General features: G+C 41.8%; 1 protein-coding gene across 1 annotated transcript in view; it reads right to left on the reverse strand.

The window, feature by feature from the left end:
• PKHD1 (PKHD1 ciliary IPT domain containing fibrocystin/polyductin) overlaps positions 1 to 20,471 on the reverse strand; it is a 377,339-nt gene that overhangs the window by 350,229 nt on the left and 6,639 nt on the right. Inside the window, 13 exon segments of the mRNA XM_087817135.1 lie at positions 241 to 331; positions 425 to 514; positions 1,517 to 1,795; positions 2,766 to 2,880; positions 5,871 to 6,012; positions 8,289 to 8,384; positions 9,223 to 9,324; positions 11,358 to 11,428; positions 12,287 to 12,326; positions 12,833 to 12,897; positions 13,887 to 13,961; positions 15,107 to 15,185; positions 18,458 to 18,515. Of these exon segments, the coding sequence (XP_087673261.1) occupies positions 241 to 331; positions 425 to 514; positions 1,517 to 1,795; positions 2,766 to 2,880; positions 5,871 to 6,012; positions 8,289 to 8,384; positions 9,223 to 9,324; positions 11,358 to 11,428; positions 12,287 to 12,326; positions 12,833 to 12,897; positions 13,887 to 13,961; positions 15,107 to 15,185; positions 18,458 to 18,515 (1,303 nt within the window).

Below are 20,471 nucleotides of genomic sequence, written 5' to 3' on the forward strand. Positions count from 1 at the left end.
GATGCCACACCAAGCAGCTCCCTCCCAAGCAAGTAGCCACTCCTTTGGCCACTCACTGTCCAAATCCAGTTTCTGGATCTTCATTGACTCTCTTAGCACCTTGGAGAGGAAATGAAGATTGTTCCCATTTTACATAAGAGAGAGACAGAGGCAGGGACAGAGACAGAGACAGAGACAGAGAGACAGAGACAGAGACAATAATGGAGAAGAGGAGCAGAATTTGACAAGCTGGGACAGCACCTTGTTCAAATCCAAGTCGGAGTAGGATGTTAGCCGAAAGGGTGTCCAGCTGGCACTTGACTGCAAGTAACTCTTCAATGGCTGTTTGAATCTGTTGAAAAGAAAAACTACCAGGAGTTCATACCATGGGCATAAAGACCATCCCTAGTTCCCCCACCTCTCATTATTTGAAGGAAGCTCCCACCTGATGGGCTGTGGCATTTGCAGGGATCGGCTGGCTAGAGACATTGTCCCAAGTAAGGAACAAGTTCCCTCTTCCAGACACAGTTAGCATCTAAAAAGTCAAGAGTAACAGGAACTAAATGACGTGTGTTAATTAAGCCAGAGAGATCATATAAAAACATACTTCTTGGCTTGCTGTTTTCTTTTTATTATAATTTCAAAATGTTAAACTATTATCTAGAAATGTCTAGAGAACACAAGTGCTGTCTCCTAATGAAAACTTGTCTTGGAATAATGTACATGTCTGTCTCCCTATTTATCTATGCTAAGCCCACCCCCTTTTCTTTAGAGTGTGAGACTTAAACGGCCCACTTTCCTCTCTTCTCCCAGGGGTGGCCTGGTAGGCAGAAGCAGCCACGTGGCATGTCATACTCTCAGAGGCTTATTCAGTCTCTGCTTTGCTTCCAATACATTTCGTACCAGGCACCTTACACTTTCATTATGGAGTGAGACCTATCATCTTACATCACTTGTTATTTTTATTTTTCCTGTGGCTATTTATAGACATGTCTTTCTGTTGGACTGTAAGCTTAAAAGCCAGAGTCCGTATTGGTTCATCCTTGTTTGCCAAAAAGTGAACAGCAAAAATACACCAAAACTGTTCAACAAAAGTATGGGGCACAACTGAGAGACCCAAAGGCCTTGACCTTTACAAAGTTGACTTTAAAAACACAGCCTATAGGAAGATAGGACCTGAATCACTCAAAGGGCTAGGAAATCTCCTGCGTACGCGCTTTAGCATGCACACGTGGCTGTGGGTGTCCGGAGGTCCTTATCTCTTCTCTAGGTAGTAAGTTTCCAAAAGAATATTTACCTGGACCTTAAATTCCTGAAACTAAGTCCATGTATAAAGTCATCCCAATAATAAGACTTTGCATTTTTTAAAACATCCTCATACGACTATTGGATACATATCCTATTTCTTTAGCAGCAGAGTGATAACTACAACTCAAATTTTTGGACTCTCAGGTAGTGATCTTTCCACTAGGCAACATTATATCCCTTCCAGAATTCAGCCCCTGAACCGAAGCCCATGGGGCTAAGAGACGCAGACCTGGATCTCCGGAAGTCTCTGAGCACGGATTCGGATCTGGTGCTTCTCCCGGAGGTAAGTGCTGACCACTTCGGGGTTCAGCCAGGTGTTGTGGATCTGAACACCAATTCTCAGGCCCCCGCTGGGGGCTCTCCCACGATGCTCTGCCTCCAGGTAGTACCTAGCTCCCCCGAACAGCTCCAACTTGGGACTCTTCTGTTGCCAGGTCCCTTCATTCCCATTCTGCTCCCAGGAGTCAAACCAGTCAGCAGTGCCCACGCTGATGGAGGCCACCTTCACCTATGCCCCCCAAAACATATCATAATCAACACTGTGAAGCTTCTGAGCATTTCATTCTCAAACAGCAAGTGTCTGGACAGCTACTAACAAGGGATCTGAGGGTCCCTTCCAACAAGTTAGTCCAGTCATACTAGGACCTATAATTGTTTAAGCTTCTCCACCTTCTCTCCCTTTTTCTCAACTGAACAGCAGTCAAATAAGGCTGCATGGGCCACATTTAGAGCAAGAACAGCCAGCCCGAAACCCTAGGTTTACATGATGCTGTGCATAAAGGAATATCAAGCCCTCCAGGAAATGTAGAATGACTGATCACATCGAAATCTATAATGTTTCTCTAGCCAACTACCAAAACCATTTAATAGGAGCATATTAATAATTTCAAAAAAGAGATTTTGGTTCTTTCTCAATAGCACTAGTGAATTTGGCTGTTTGTTAAAACCACCTTTTCTTATCCTTCAAAACTTATTGGGAAGCTCCTACAGAAGACTGACCACACCCCTACCCAAAATTAGAGGACAGGGCACAAGCTTTGGAGTCAGGCAAACCTGGGTTTGAATCCTAGATATATCTCTTATTATCCAAGTGGCCCTGGATGGGCCCTTTCTAAACCCCAATCTTCTTGTCTGGGAAATAGAGATAAATATACATAGTTCACAAAAATGCTGTGAAAATTAGAGACAAGTATAAAATTTAAAAAAATGTAGCATAATGCCGGCCTACAGTAAGTACTCAATAAACAGTAGGTGTCAACGCTTTCAACCAAATTCTTTTTCAACAATTGAAAGCACGCCAATTCTATCTCAACTAAAAAAAAATTTTTAACAAATTCCTTCCCCCACCAAAAAGAATATACATTAAAATTCTTGATTGCCTAATAGTGCGTAAAAATTGTTAGTAGAACATGAGAGTTTTAGCTTTGATTTTTTTATGAGTGAAGGACTGGGCACAGGGAAAATGAGAAGGTAAATACCTTGGTCCTGGGATCCTCTGACCGACTGAAACACAGGGAAGCTTGGCTGTCTGCCTGGATCCAGAAAGTGTAATTATTTGTCTCTGGGGCCACGAAGAACCCACTGAGCCGTGCCCTGTAATGCAGAGGAACAGAGTCAAGCGAGAGCAGCCAAGGCCTGAATCACCGTACTTTGTTTTCTTTATGGTAATGAAGAAAAAAACTTCACTTTTGTGCCACGTGATTGGCCAGAGTACTCTGGAATCAGCTGTGGTGCCCAACTAGTCGCAGTATCTCAACCCATCTCTTTGCACCAGCCACAGCGCCCCCTGCAGTCACCTCCCCTTTGGGAATGTTGTAGCCCCAGCATGGGGCTGTCAGGAGGCTTAGCTGAGAACCTGCTTCGCACAGCCAGTGCAGGGTCTGGTCCATGGTAGGAACTCAATCAACAGTAAATATGATTCTTATTATTCTAAATAAGGAGCAATCACTGATCAGAAATGGCTCTAGCTTGATTCCAAACCCTTGTTCCTGTCTCCTTCTCTAACACATTTATACATCACAAGCTATATTAGATCACCCCTCTGGCTGATGTCAGACATTAGCCACTCTACAGTCAGCCTGTGTGGCTGCCCATGTCTGTGGACAATCATATATCAGCCAGTATGTTTCCTGCCAAATAATCTTACTTGACTTCTAGACAACTGTGCAGTGCTTTATGGAAGTAAAATGATAGACCTGAAATGGCCCCAAATGATATCAAGAGAGGCTTCTCTCCATTTCCTCTCCCTCATGCAGATATTAACTCCATAGAAACAGATGTTTGTTTGTGCGAGGTTTGAGATGCTGGTATGTTCTCTTTAAAATACCATATCCCCATGGGGAAAGAAGGACATATGCCAGAATGTGGCATAGAAAGGTGGACTTAGGGAGAAATCACAAGCCTTGAAGGCAGAAAACTTCAGAGCTTGGTTCTGCCACTTGATAACAGTAAATATTAGACAAACCACTTTACCTACTGGAGACTATGGTTCCTCATCTGCAAATTTGGTCTATAAATATTTCCTCAGTTATTGTGTCTCATGAAGTAACTGATCTTAGAAGGCCTGGGACATAGTCATAACTCAATATGTATCAACTCAACTGAATATGAAGATCAGGAGACACGCTTGGACACACTGAGGAATTTCAGCACATGCTGTCTTGCCTTGCTCTGTGGCTGTACATGTGCATGACAGGGGTGGTCACTCTTCCAGTATAATGACCTACTCTAGGCCGTCTGACCCTCACAGTACTGAACACAATGTTGTATTTAATGTAGGTGGTCAGTAAATCATTTTTAATTGTTTGAAGATTTACTAATTACATAATATTTCCCACATACACAAAATATATTAGCTCTTTTTTTTCCAATTAAAAAGATTATGGTCCACAGAGAAAAGTCAATTGAACATGTTAACAATTTCAAATTAAAATACATTTGATTGCAGGTAACATTACAATGTTTAATATAAGTTCTAATGACCTAGTATTAGAGACAGGTATGGCTAAGAAAATTATTAAAATACCCTAATAAATATCAAGAATATTTTCTGGAATACTTTTTAAAATAACTGTTTTAAAGGTCCATCAATATAATTAATTTATCAACTAATAAATATTCCAATATTTAATTTAATTAATTTTTAATTTTCAAGAAATGAATGACAGAGAATGGAAAGAGTTACTCTTTGGTTTATGGCTTTTCAAAATAGCAGTTAAAGAGACATACCCTACAGGTCATACCATACAGTCAAAATGCTCTTTTGTCTTTTGAGGTGGTCTGACTCTTTCCTTAACACCCCCATATGCTGAATATTGCTAAAAGGTTTTCCTTTGAACATTACTGATGGTTCTCAAAAACTATGATAAAGATACATTAGGTAATATAAGGAACCACAAATTATTGTCACTTTAAAACCATAGGTGTGGCTCAGTGGTTGAGCATCAACTTATGAACCAGGCAGTCACAGTTCGATTCCCGGTCACGACACATGCCCTGGTTGTGGGCTCGATCCCCAGTAAGGGGAAAACAGGAGGCAGCTGATCAATGACTCTCTCTCATCACTGATGTTTCTATATCTTTCTCTCCCTCTTCCTTCCTCTCTGAAATAAATAAAAACATATTTTTTAAAAAAACAAAAACATGTATTGGTGGTTAAATACCTCGTTAGGATTTTCGGAACAACAGAAACTCTATTCTGTTCACAGATGTCCTTCTCTACTTGGCTTATTCAATGTCTGAAATTCCCTGAACAGGGAACAAAGTCTTTCATTCCACAACTGAAGTAAAATCGAATATGACCAAATCCTTGGAGGAGCTCACAGAATGGCTAGAATTCACACTCAGGGATCATGACCAACCTCTCTCAAAGGAGTAAAGGATCACACAGTCAGGATCTATGCCTCTCTATATACACTGGACTACATTAAGGAAATAGTGGTCTAAGCAATTCTCAAGTTTTTATACTTTTAAGCCCACTTTAGAGAACTAGGAATTTTGGCAATATCCTTGCAGGTATTAAAAAGACTCAAAGCCACATAATCACATTGCAGTCACTACTACTGAAAACAATGTCTCACAGAGCCCCCTGTTATACGCCAGCTATTGGGTTGACTTTAGATACTGAGTGGTTATTCCAACAGAACTGTTTGCTGCCCAGCCTTTGTTCCCTCATGTGACCAATGGGCAAATGCTTACAACCTTTCATTGGTATCATCCTGGTGTGAGTTTCATCTCTTAACCAGTACCTTCAGCAAGCTTTACCCTGCTCTCTTTTAAGTCTCTTAGCCTGCTCAGCTCAATATTCTAATTAATAATCATCTCCAAATCAGATTGTAAACTAAGATGTATAAAATATGAAATTTACCTATTGATCAAAATTTAACATGCACCTATAAAGGTCCTGTGGTACACTAGCATGACCAACACCAGTGGAGATCAGTGATCAAACTCTGTTGTTGTGAAATTGGTGGACATTATAGATTTTATCCTGGAAATCTCACTGCTTCCTTACCTGTCTCCTAGCCTCACCTAGGCCACAAAAGATGCTTTTGATATGGACTCTCACTTTTCCAACAACATACCTGAAAGGTGTTCCTTCCTTTGACCAAAATCCAAATGGAGAACTGGCATTGGGGACAATCTGCCATCTGTAGCCAGGGGTGGCCTCAGTCAGGTCCAAACCCTCAGCAGCATCTCCAACTTCAAAAAGAAGCCCCCGGTTGCCTATAAGACATGTATCCTTCATAAACACCAGAGAACATTCTTCTCCAAATTGAGGAACCACTTTACTTCAGATAACAGAGTAAAGATGATCCAGGTACTAGCTTGAAAGGTAAGTCAACTGAGACCCAGATGGAAAAGTCATGTAAGCAGTTCTATAGGTAACACAAATGTTCTGCAAACAGAAAATACTGCTTGGTGTGGGATTTGCCTCTTGGAAAAAGAGGCTGGATGAGGAATGATAAGGGGAAATATTTTCCGAGGACCAGAGAAGAGTAGGGAGTGTCTGGAGAAGAGAACCAAGTCCTGGTGAAAATGCGAGTGATCAAACAAATGCTGTGGTTGAGTAAAGGAAGTGATGTGATCATGTGCTTAGGACTTGATTGTTGAGGAGTGGATTTCAGTATCTTTTAAGGTCCAGTTCACGCAGGAAGTTCTGTTTCCAAGACCCTTTCATTCCCCAGAAAATTGGGAATCCTTACATTTTTTACGATGTCATGGCCTCAGTTTGTGGATCTGCACATAGAATAAATTGTGACATGCAGCTATTACATAGCATTTTCAATGATGTTGTACCTATTAATCTGTGTTTTCTATTAAGCAAACCCTGAGACCAAAGGCACATGTGCAATCAGTATTGGATACAAACTTGGATTGAGGATAAAAGCTCTGGAATCATACATTTGTGGGTTCAGATTCCAGCTCTTCCACTTACTAAATGTGTAGCTTTGAGGGAACTGCTTAAAGCCTTCATTTTCTCGTGTGTGAGACCAATAATAAAGAGAGATGATTCAGAAAAGAGCAAAGGAGCTTGAGTTATATGTCAATTATATCTCAACAAAGCTGGGAGAAAATTGGGTCAATTTGACAATTCTGGCAAAAGACTAAAGAAGCTTGAACAATATACACAAAGAGCCTAAAATATACTAAATATTCAATAAAGGACAATGAGGGTAATTATTATTATTTTAAACTACTACTATTACTACTCATTAATCCTTAAAAGGGGAAATAGATAAAAATAAGCAGAAAAATAAGAGCATATTTTAATACATTACTAGAGGTTTCTCAACCTCAGCACTGTTGACATTTGGGGCTAAATAACTGTGGTGAAGGCTGTCCTGTACATTGAAGGACGTTTAGTGGCACCTCTGGACTCCAGCCACTAGAGGTCAATAGCACCACCAAGGTTGCTGAATGTCCCCTGGGGACCACTGAGAACCGCTGCTCTACCTCTGTAGAAGAAATTTCCAAGCATCTTCATTAAGGGCATTGTTAACCCTCAAGAACAGCTGCATTCAAGAAGTTATTCTAGCACTACCTAAGTAGCTAATGCAGGAACTCCCCAAAGAGGGAACAATTCTCCATTTCCTGACACAGGAAACACACATTCTCTCCAACACCTGCTTTGGTAGTTTCCTTGGATGGGAGCTTTCCCCGAGTAAAAACTGCAGACCTGGAGCCTGGAGAAGGCCCAAGCCAAAGCTTTGCCTGCATTTTCACACCCAAGTGGCCTTTCTTTAGACAGGTTTCTCCACCCTCTCGGTTACTGTCCTTCTAAGTGCTGAGTTCCTAGAGTTGAGTTACTCCCTGTAGTTTAACCATGAAATCAGCCCTTGTGCGGCAGGTGAGAAATATAGACATGCAGCTGTGGTTCCAGGCTACATAACACACCACCTGCCCTCATTCCTAACTACACTTGAGCCTCCAGTTCTCATGCTCAAAAGAAAAGCACTCCAGTGGTGCACTTTCCATGTGCAGCCATGAGATGGAAGCTTTAAAACAGAGAAGCACAGGTGGAAACTTGCCTTCTCCATTTCTGCCCACTTCAGCCATAAACTGCTGGCAACAGCACAATACAGCCCTACTTTTCAAAGCAGCAGGCAGGTGCCGCAGAGAGAAGTAGCAATGTTTAAGTGCATCCCACTGTGCCCCCCCCCCCCCCCCCCCGGCCTTGTCCGATGCTGTCATCATGAGCACTCTCTAATGCTCCCTTATGGCAATGTCTTGACTGCAGTTGTTTCCTGGATCACGGTCTCTACTGAAACCCATTGGCCATTCATCTGGCTGGGGCTAGAACTGCAGTGTCAATAAGCATCTGAATAAAGCTAAGAGCCACTCTGAAAAGAAAGCCCTGACAGCAGTAGCACGGACCCAGAGCTCAATGAGCTAACCAGTCAAAAGCTGGGACAGAATGCAAATACTTTCATTTCTACTTCCAAGCCTGTCTTGGTTAAAATGTAACCAGAGGTCACTGAACAGCCTGGTGGCTTCCTTACCTGCCTGAGGAGCAGTGAGCCTGGCACCCTCTCCCAGAGCCCTAGTGGTGCACACAATCTTCCTGGGAGACACGTGTCTAACGTCGCATGGAATGCCTGGGGAATTTAAAATTAGATAGGTATAGAGATAGATATAGACAATATAGATATAGGTATAGATATAGGTTTATAGATCTGATGGCAAGACAACAGGACCACACTGAAGTAGACAGGCTCCTATTCTAAGGCAAAGGGCTGAATGTGAGTAGTATAGTTAAAGTTGTCACCCAACTGAAGGAGGCCAGGAAAAAGAGGGGACAGAGCAGAAGAGCTTAGGGCAGCTTATAAAATCTGAAAGCAATGCAATGCCATCCACTGAGGGTGTACTGAGCCCCTCAGCTGAGCTTGGGAGGGTATGTGTGATGTGAGAGTGCGAGGACATTTTCCTGCATCCCTGGTGTCACCAATTAGAGGAGCATCCAGCTGACAGGACCAAAGGTTCTAGAGAGGTTCCACGAAAGGGTTTGCCATGGGGGCATCCCAGAAGAATCTGCAGAGCAATTGCCCGCCCACTGCAGCCTGTCCATACAGCGAGGGCTAAGGGGAGAGAAGGGAGAGAGGGGCTGCCTGTTAGTAGGAGCAGACTTTTGTAAAGAGGCAACTGTACTTTTCCCTTCTCTTCACTCCCAAGATGGGGACAGCTGAGGAAATTGCCCATGAACTGTGAGTGTGTCTGAAGGACATCCTATTCCTGTTACATGTCCTCAGAGCTGGAGGAGTACATTTCCACCTGGTCTCAACCAAACACAGAGAAAAATACCTGAGAGCAGGGTGGCAAGATGAGTCAGAAGAGACAAAGATTGCTTCCCCCAATCTCCTCCACACCCTAAGAGATACCTTATCTCCTACCACTTTCAAAACTGTGAACTATTTTCAGGCATTTCAACTTAGTTACCTGCAACGGTAACCTGGGCAGGGATGTCGAAGAAGTCTCCTGTAATTGTGATGTCTGTTCTTCCCCCAAGGCTCCCAGTTTCTGGAAACACAGACAGTATTTCTGCAAGAGAAGAAAAAAAGACAAGCTTCCGAATATAAACCAGAATGTGACCCAGATAATAATATAATAATAGAAACTATCAATAATTTATTTCTTGCCTTAGCTTTCTAAGACTAAGCGACAGTTGAAACTTCTTCTAATAATAGTCATTTAAAAATGCATATAATAAAAAAGGACTCACATATAACAATATGTATAGTAACATATATTATACAGGATCCTTATTTAAAAGAAAAAGGAAATGCAGCCACTAGGGATGTCAGCAAAAACACCTACATACCATGACGCTTTCTTAGGAAATCTGCCTCCTGACCTCAAGGACTCTGTTTACACGTCACAGAACAGGAGGTTATATTTTATGGAGGAATCACCTTTGGATGCACCAGGCAAGGCCTCAGTTTATCCACATAGGTCTGCAATTTGCTCTCAGCAGAAGAATGGATCACACTGTCTTCGTTCAGTATCCTTGCAGTCCTCCCCGCCCTGTATGCTCCCCACCCCCATCCCTACACTCACCACCTCACACCCAGTTCTTTCATGTTGCCTCCTAATTGCTTCAGAACCCTATAAGAATATGTCACATATCCCTAGGAGTTTAACTTTTTCTGATCCTTTCCTTTCTATGGTCAAACTTGGACAGTTCTAAATTTTATTCCCTCAAGGGGAAAAAGGAATCATAAATTGAAGGTACCACTTCCAAATATGAATTTTTTTCAGGGCCTTTGTTAGATAACACTTTTGTCCATGAGACAAAGCCAAGGAGATGTATGGGAGCAAAGATGGATCCCCACTCTCAAATATCAAAATTCAACACTAATAATAATAATCCCCTTCTTTTCATCTACTATTTTATAATTCTTTCCAACATTCACAGAGCACCTATTATGTGGCACAAGGGATATAAAGATGAATACAAAATAGTTCCCATCCTCAAGGAGATCAGAACGATAAGAAAGGGCAGGTACAGGAAAGTATAATTATCATATATTGGGCTAGTGAAATTAGAGAGAGAATGCCAAAGTGCTGAGGAGAGGTTTAAGCGGGGGGGGGGGGGGGGGGGTATGGTGCAATAGAAAGAAATTTCTAAAAACGACATCTGAGCTGAATGTTAAAGAATGAATTAGAACTAGCTAAGTGAAAGGGAGGAAGAAGGGAGAGGACATTTATAGGGAGTGATAGCCCGAGTGCGGAGAGAAGGAATTGTACAGTGCATGGGAGAGTTGCTGGAATACAAAAGAGAGAGATGGAGCTGGAGAAGCAGACAGGAGGAGATCAGAACTTGAACCATTCCCTGCCTGGGGCGGGGAGGGGATGATAAACAGGGGAGAGGTATCAGATGTGTGAATCGTGGTGGCTACGTAGAACATGGATCAGCAGGGACAAATGGCAGGTCGGGGCTCCTTAGGAACTATTGCAGCATGTCAGGCAAGAAATGGTGGTGTTCTGAATTAAGGCAATGGTTGCAGAGAAATGTATGGAAGATAAAATTGGTGGAAATTGGTGATTGAATTGATGTGGAGATGAGGGAAGAGAATTCCAAGATTCTTGCTCATCTGCTTCTTTCAACAGAAGTACTTGGAGTTAGAAGTACAAACCCCATTTTGTCCACTTTATAGATGTTTGTCTGGGGTTCAGAAAGGCTAAATGGCTTAACCAAACTCAACTAGTAATTAAATGCCAGTGCCTGAGGAGCTCAGCGTTGGGCTCTGTGCCATTGTCCACGCCCCTCTCCCCACAGCCTCCTCTGCTCTGGAGAAGTTCTGGCCTGAGAGTCCACATTCCAAGAAGACATGGGTGCTGGAAATATGGAATAGCTGTGTGATCAGAGATGTTTGCCAGCCTTTCTGAGATCTGGGGTTCAATATTGAAAGGCAGATTCACAAAAAATCTTGGGGTGGATGGCAAGGAGAGTATACTTCCCATAGTATATTTATTATGTGCATAAGATTTAGGATTAGATATGCACTTTCTAGCATTATGAACTTTGGAAAAAGGGTCCACCTTCAGTGAGGTGTGAGAGAAGGGACCAGTACCTGAGTATGTCTGGTACAAGAAAAGATCCTGTTTGGCACTGATCAGCCATGCATTCTTGTGTACCACTGACCTTCAAAAAAGACAAAATTATGTTTTGGATGAACACAGCATCTGAAATGGCATTTTTTAAAAATTGGTTGCCTAAACTAACCTCCAATAATCTTTAGAACAGTTTAAATATCAACTCTTTTTGATGACTAGAGAATGATACCAATGGACCAAAGTGTATTTTGATCTAGAAAATGAGTGTATGAGAATACTAATACCTATTTCACAGAGTATCAAAAGTATGAAATGGAATAATGAATTAAAAGGGCCTGATATGGAGCTGACCTATAGTAGATACTCAATAGATATTAGTTTTATTCCTTCCTAACAGCGAGAGGGAGAGACAGATAGAGAGAGACTACCCATACTTGGACAGTGTAGCTGTGAGTAACATGTCACCATCAACACAATGAAATCAATATTACCTAGACTGTGCACTTTCAAGGAGAATACCTGACAACTTATATAATGACAGAGCATGAGGTAAGTCATACAGAAAGAAATTTAAAATTCTTATTTATCTCTCCATAGCTCTATGAAATTTGCACCTTTCCATGATGAAAGTCCTGGAATGGTACAATGTATTTCATGAAACTGTAGGCTGTTTTAAGTATGCTGTGTTAGGAGATTAAGCATGAGATAATTCCCATAATTCTGTACCATCACCACATTAAAATAGTTACATTGCCTCAAGATGAGTGCATAGGAATCAATTACATTCACCCAAATAAAAAAGATCAAGTGGGTACACAGGGTTTTATTATTCTACTCTGTTCGCGAATGTTTGAAATTTCTTATTATACAGGGTCAAAGAAAGTAAGTAAGGCAAGAGAGAGATAATACAAGATGAAGATAAATTTGGCTACTTCCAGTTACTTACTTTCCTTTGTTAAATACTGAGAAACTAATATTCTGGGAACCTGTAACAAAAAGAAACAGACATTAATACAGGAATCTGCGTGAATCACATGGGCCAGGCCATTGTTACCATTAACCCAAGGACTCCAGATATCATCAAGCTATGACCCAAACCTGTAAGTTCCTCAATGGTGCCCAAAATAAACACCTCCTAGACCTGCACCATGGCAATGTCTATATCCAACAATAAAAGAAGAAATGTAGTAATGGATGGCAGGTAACAGCTCAGGCTTAGAGTTAGACCAACTGAGGAATCCTGCTCCCCTGGTTACTCGCTTCAGTTTCATCACCTGTAAAGTGAAGATAACTCCACCAACCTCACAGGTTTATTGTGAGGATTACATTAGTTTATATTGAACCTGCTTTATATAGAGTTTTTCAAGGAGATCTCAACAAATGGTAGTTACTATTATCATCCTCATGAGAATTAATTCTCGATACAGTTTTTTTTTCCAGACACAGAGAAAGAAATGGATAAGACTTTAAAATTGATACCTCTCAAACATACCGATATAGTTGCCTTCTACACGGCACTGCAGAGTTCCAAGACCATGGTCCTCATGAATGGGATAGCTACAGAAAGAAGCAAAAGCCCGAGGTGACAATCACCAAACAACACAGAAGTTCTAACTCTTTAGCCATAGAAGTATTATAATAATAACAATAATAAAATGCAAATTAGCCAGGGAAAATTGGTAGATACCGAAAGTATAATGAGGTTACTGGGGCAGGTGCCTAGGGCAGAACTAAGGTTGCCACCAGTCAAAAACACAGTGTGAGAGACAGCATTTTATTTCCTTCTAGCCTCCAGTCAGCCCTGTCTTTCCAAAAAGGATATGACAAGGATAGCAAAATCATTATAAAAAAAATATCTGTTAGCAAGTGTGAACCCAAAAAAAGGGCAATCCTGGTTAAGCAAGCTTAAGACACCAGGAAGAAACCACATCATAGAATTTGACTCTATTAAATGCTAGTCATAAAAAGCTAAGCCATAGAGTATAATTCTTGTGATAACCTCAAAGGTAGGTCAATCCACTTCATCCAGAGTAAAATGAAAATCCAGCAAAAATGTTGTTTATCTGAACTGTAAGCATATAGACACATATTTCAAAAACTGTCATTGAAATAAGTAAATAAATATTTAGTTGCTTTTTTTCTTTAGCTAGTCTTTATAGTATAGCAGTTAAGAGCATGAACTATGGAGACTGGTTAGTCAGCTAGAGTTCAAATCCTATCTCTGCCACTTTCTCTTTGTGAGACATTATGCCTCAGTTTCCTTACCTGCAAAGTGAGACTAATAACTAAATGTACTCATGAGGTTATTGAGCAGGGCTTGGCTTACTGTAAGCACTTAAGCAGCAGCTATTGTTTTAAAGAAACATTTCAGAATCCACTTCAGTTTGCATTTTGAATCCATTATTATGTCTTTCCCAGTAAGTTTAAAGATAAAGTATTCAACATTCAATTAAAGTATGGATAATTTATATTTTAAAAATGTCTGTGTGTGTTCTACCCAGGCATTAGAACCTAGAAGCATATATGTTGGCAAGAAAAACACTCACCTGCTTCCTGTCTGCCTGTTTACAAGAGAGCAAGGGGTGACCCATTTGTCTCCTTGAGCTTCCAAGATCAGTGGGCTGGAATAAAAAATGGGGGGGGAGGAGACAAGAGACAATAATAATGCAATGCTTCCAGCAAACGTTCCGGGCAAAACTCAGAGGAAACGTGATGAACACTCTCCTCTGGATTTATGGGGCATTACTGCAGGTGGGTGAAGTCTGTGCCCTGAGGAGGTGTTGAATCAAATTCTCAGCCTGAGGGTAGGGGTGCACAACACTGTTCCATGGCTCATCCTTTCATACTGCAGAGGGAGCGTCTCCTCTCTCCCAAAAAACCTTCATCGCCTGCACATTGACTATAGTGGGTCTACACAAAGCTATAGCAGACTTTATGCCTGATCTTGAGAGCAGTCAAATTCTGTTCTCTTCACCTAGGGAAGAATCAGAGAGGAAGCAGCAGAGAGGAAGATGCCCCAGCCTGTCCAGGGGTGAAGGGAAAATTAGACATAGTATATAGAGTCTACCCAGCCAAGCATATAATAAGATTATGTTTCTCCTACTTTATAAGTTCTCACTGTAATTGCTTCATAGGTTAAATAACCACGGTTGCTTAGAGCTTCCCACAAACATCCCAACTTCAACACCACCACCCCCCCCCCCCCATTCTCCTCTCTTCCTGGCACGGATGATGTAGGAGCATCACACTCCATTTTTTAAAACCTCCAAAGAAAAAAGTCATGGTGACACTCTAATCACTCCCAGAAAACATTAAAGACTCAATGGCTTTCAGGGCCTCCTTCCATGTTTCCTCTGATCACACTAATAGAATTTCTAAATGCACAAATGGGTGACAACCAACCAAGAAAATTAATGGTTTTTGGGGTTCACACATCATTTTATAAAGAATTTATTTCATCCTGAGAAACAGAAAGGGGAAGGGGAAGAGTCAAAAAGGGAAATCCACAAATGCAATTACAGTACAGTTCACACTGAGCCCACAGTAACTAGTTGTCAGTAAATAAATGGACAAACTTAATCGACCAGTAGCAATTACATTAACAAAGTTTGCTGAAGCCCAGCTCACCAGGGACCATAAACTGCAAAGAGGAAAACAGCAATTCTGTGCCAACTGCTTACAATTTATTGCTATCGCGGAAGCTGGCCCCAGGAAGCAATACAGCATATTTGTAACTAGTTCTACATCAAAACAAACATACGCTTACCTATCAATGTACTCGGCACCAAAATCAAAGGTTTCCAATCTTCTGGTGATAATCCAGCCATACACACGTATTAGTTGTCCTATTTTGAGAAGATTTTTAAAAATTTAATACACTTAGCTCCAACTCTAAATGTATAACATAAACTGTATTTCTTTTTGTACATCTACTCAATATGGTCACGTAGGTCATGACTCAGAACATTTACTTTTTAATAAACTATACAGCAGGAAAGATCACAAAATATGATCCAGTGATTGACATCACAGATTAGAAAGGCTAAAATAGCCAGTTATTGCAACTATAGATTTAATGGTCTATGTATGGGGCATAGAAGGAATAATGGGTCTTCCTCACAGGCCCATGAAGCAATGGGGCTTTCAGGAGGAAGAGGCCAGTTTCTGTGCACTGCCCCTTTCCATTCGCCTGCCTGTGTAGACCATCCGCCCAGTGTGGGATTGAAGCACATTATGCCTTGAGGTGCCTCATGCTTCATGAGACTCCTCTGGACACTTGCTAATATGAACACCTGTGATATGAGGTGGCTCATATCCCATGATCTGCATGGGTATTCAGGGATGCTAAACTTTTTTTCCATATCTCACAGTACAAAAGATAAATATCATGTTTGACCCAAATGGACAGGAACGAAGAGAGAGAGAGCATGAGATAGCCGCAGAATTGTGGGCAATTGCATGTCCTGTTCATTTCATGAATGTGCTCATGTTCAAAGGCAGGGCCATTTGGAGAGCCACAAACAGCTGGTGTGTGCCTTGCCGGCTGAAACATGGATGACTTCTGCTGGGTTTCCTCTGTGTGACTTGCAGGGCTTTCCACTGGGTATTAAGTTTTTCCTTATTGCTCCCCTCTGCTGAGTTCATAAGATGAAAGGAGTTACAGGCATCAATGATCTCTTTGAGCAGGGTGCACCTCAGTGCTACCCTAGCCTCTCTGTTTATAGGAGTTGGGGAAGAAACCTAAAATAGCCCCTTCTCAGAAAGAGTTTGGGGGCCCTCCAAGAGCTGATCACTTCCATAGTTGAAAAACACCTAAACTCAGTTCTATGGAACTGCATGAGGCTAGTTTGTAAGCAAATCACAGCGAGGTGATGTGGTTCAAGGTCACTACACAACCCCCCAACCTGGAAGGATGTGCCTTCCAAAGAATTACAGAATTTTACCATCTACGCTGTAACCTTTCAGCATCATGTACAATGTTTAGAGATGAGAGGCATGTTGGTTTAAGAGGTAAAACTTCAAAAATAGAAAAGAAAAGGGCACCTGTGGGATTCATGAGGTCACTGAATTCAGAGGACTTTGAGTCTCTTCATGGCCACAGGCAAGGCCATGAAAGAACATTACCAGGAAATTCACAGTAGATGACTGGCACTGAAACAATGGGAACCTTCCAGAAGTATTACCGCCACTTCACAGGTGAATGAGTAGAAAAAGAGGGAACCTGATAACTTAGACAAAGGTCATAGAATTGGCAAAAGCCTGTTGTTTGAAAGTCTCTGCTGCTGTCAACAATTAACAAAATAATTCTCCTTCATTTGAGTAGGGCTAAATTATTGATTTCCTGACTTTGATGGACATGATTTCTAGCTTTGACTAGCATAATTTTGGAAACTATTAACAGGTTATAGAAATTAAGAATTCTTGTGAGTTTCTGTTTTGCTTTAAAAAAAAAAAAAAGAGAAAGAGAGAGAGACCAACAGAATCCGACAAATGGCTAAGCCAGACCTTGAGACTGGAGGATTCTGCGTCACAGTGGACAACTGTTAACCACATATAGAAATTCAACTGCTCATAAAACTCCATCTCTCCTGTCCCCACCACCTCCCCCATCTCCCTGGCTGCCACTCTGGGCAGGCTTCCCAAATGAAATGAGAGTAATCGTCTGGAAAGTGATTACAAAGATGCAGCCGGGTGGATCCTGCCTAGAGGGGCCACTCCAAGCAGGCCAGCCACCAATTGTTCCCCCAGAAGGTGGAAGAAACAGTGTGTGGAAGTCAAACTCAGTAGGAGAAATGGGCTTGACAGATCTGGGTACCAGCTGACATCCCATTTCACACTTCTAAGGGCTGGCTCCTCCCTCATCCCTCACCCTAACAAGACGTCTGCCATCTAAGCAGGAGCTTTCTAACACCAGAGCAGCAGGGATCCAAATGTCTGCATGTGATTTTCATAGAAAATCTCTTTTTAATAAAACATTGTCATGTCTTGATTATTTAGACAAATGGAAAGAAGCAGATCTGTGAATAACCCACATTAATAAGATAAAGCTCAATTTATATTCCTTAGGATATAACTTAAATACACACATACATACTCTGTGTCTATAAACACACACACACAAATGTACAAACACTTTTTAGTAACTCATATACTCATTTTGACATTTTCGAGGAGTCAAGCCATTCAAAACAACTAGTCAGTTTATGCATTTAGACAAGACCACATATAAAAATTTGGCAATTTGTAGTCCCATATTTGTACCATCTGGAAACCCAGAACAAATGAAAAACCTAAAATAGATGTAAGAATTTGCCAAGAACCAGACAGTAAATTATATATAATCCTAGCTGTGTTTACAACTTTGTTTTAAAGCTGGTTTAGCGGTTCCCAAATCCCTTAGTTGCAATCCCTTCTTTAAGTAAATCCCCCAGCTTTTTCCTCTCCTCTTCTTTTCCCCTGGCCTTTGCATATCTGTGAGCTAAGTAATGAACAAACCCCCAGGATAAGGGTCAGGGTTAATGGTCTTCATGTGGCATCCACCACCGCTCAACACAGGCAAAATGCTGGGCATATGGGCCCGCTCTGGTTTCTATCTAGGTCCAAATCTCAGCTGTACATTTATTAGCGGTACGACTTTAGGCAAGTTATTTAACCTCTTGGTATCTCATTTTCTCATTTGCAAAATGGGAATAATAACAGTTCCTCTATCATCAGGCTCTGTGAGGATATGAGAATATAACATATGCCAAAAGCTTGAACAGAACCTGGCTCACGGTAAGTTTCCATAAAGCTTTGCTGTTATGTGAATGATTGTAAAGTCACGAGCAATGATGGTTTCTATCGCCTCTCTTCTCCGGCAGCACCTGGTTTGACTTTGCCGCTCTTTTCATGTTTGGATTCCTTTTGTTATCAGTGAACCAATGGAGCAAAAACGCCCAGAGGTGAAACCAAACCGGGTTAAAAATAAACCAGAGACTGACACTTATTTTCAAAACAGCATCAGAGAAGAAGCTGAAATTTCCCACTTATGGAGATGACTCACCTGGGTAGGAGAGTTTGCAACAGGCTTTTGCAAAGGGATTCACAACTATTCCTATTTTAATAGGAGATTTCTTACCTGGAACTCCACTTGGTGGATTCACTTGGTAAATAATGGGTGTCTGTGACCTGGAAAACTGTTTAGAAAATATAATCACACGTGAGCGTTTCATTAGACTCTCAACCACAAACACAGGAAGGACAAGTCATTCCTCACAGAGCACTCAGCTAAGGTAGTAAATGATATGTTTCCTCAAACCACCTTAAATCTATGTCTGTTTAACTTCATAATATTTCTGTGAAGTAGAGACAGCAGATATTATTACAGCTCTTCCATAGTTGAGGTAAAGGAATTAGATAAAGGTCATATAAAGCTCGCTCTTGTACCACGTGGCCCAAACCTTGGCAAGCCTGTTTCTAGCGGTCAGACGCAGGGACACGTTTTACCAGAAGGAAAGCTGGGCAGCCCACGCTTTAAAATACCAACCTTTTAATTCCATTATTGTAACTTGGTGTCTTAGGGTCTTGAAATTTGTTTTTCGACACAATAATTTGTTTATTTAAACTGAAAGGATTGCAACTTAAACTATTAGCAGCCAGCGTGACGGTAGGGATTAGCAAACTATGAGCAACTGGAAGTGGGAGAGGCACACAAGTGAGGTGGCTATGGGGGTAACGGGAGGTGCTTGTGGGGAGCAAAAGAATTCACATGATTCAAGGATGGGGAAGCAGCATTACTCTTCCAGAAGGAGGGGGAAAGCAGTGATGGAGAGGCGGGAGCCTGATAAAGCCGGGTCATGGCGCTCCAAGTCAGCTAGCAGTGCCCCTCGCTCCAAAGAGCTTCATCTGCCCACCATAAACTTCGAAGCCAGGTTCAACGCCTGCCTCAGTCATTGTTGCATCCCTGTGCACAGCCTCGTAGGTAGAAGACATTCCAATTTTTGTGAGTGAATGGAGCAGCCCCTCCTGAGATGATGGGTGTACTGTCTAAGCAGAGAGAAAGAGAAAATTCCAGGAATTCTATCCTGCCTATAGGCATCTGGGTTAGTCCCAGGTCAGGGCGGTTCACAGTCAGGGCCAGTGTGAGGAAACAAAGCATAAACATGGGCCGACCAGGCCAAAGAGTGGCCCATGAGCTAATGACTCTCCCAGGAAGAGAACAGGTCTCCCAAACTCCTCTAGCGGCCTAAACCACCACCGCCATTCCCCACAACCTGCAGTGCTTCCCATTTGCAAAATGAAGACAGCGAATTGTTTTGGCTGGTGTGCTGCCAGCACCCCAGGAGTCCATCTTCCCAGGGAAAATATTACCAAAGAATAACTCCCTGTTAATCAACAGCCCTAATCAAACATCAAGAGCCAGCAGACATTTCCACAAAGCTGATGAGGGCTTGGCAAGAGCAGTTTTCCAGTATTGATCCACATAGCTGTGCCATCTGCCACCAAGACTAAATTTCCTCCCTTTCTAAAGGAAAGGGTTAGAACATAGTTCACAGAAAATATGTAGAGTCAGGGGTCAAAATAAGAATGCTGGGACCTCACTGGTTGGGAGCTGGCTCCATCTCACCAAAAGATAAATATTCATGCAATTCCACACATGCCAAGCACACAATCCCCACTGCGGCCTCCCAGGCTCTTCCTGCACCCAGGCCTTCATCTCCCGCTGGTTTTCCCTTCATACCATGATCACTCCCATTGGAATTATATCACAGGGGCCTCATGAAATAGACTGATGGTTATTGCTCCTTCTCACGGATGTTAGAAACCGAGGCAGATGGAACAACTGAGTCCAAATCAGCTAAGGAAACATACCTCTTGATTTCCAACTGGAGATATAAAATCTACCACTCAGTCTATAAGCCTTCCACCAGAAAAGGGGGGACAGCATATAGCGATTCCTTTATCACTCCCAATTTCTCAGAGCCTGGTGGGGCAGGCTCCAAGTTCAGCCTCAAAAAAGGCTTCACTTGTGATTCTCTCTGAGCTGACACAACATAAAATGTTACATTTCTAAGAGAAACAAGCCCCTGGTCACCCATCAAGCTAGAGACATGACAAAGTGAAAAATTAATGAGCTTCCAAATCAAGCTTCC

Source organism: Miniopterus natalensis, chromosome 5 (assembly GCF_054644295.1).
Source record: "Miniopterus natalensis isolate mMinNat1 chromosome 5, mMinNat1.hap1, whole genome shotgun sequence".
NCBI lineage: Eukaryota > Metazoa > Chordata > Mammalia > Chiroptera > Miniopteridae > Miniopterus > Miniopterus natalensis.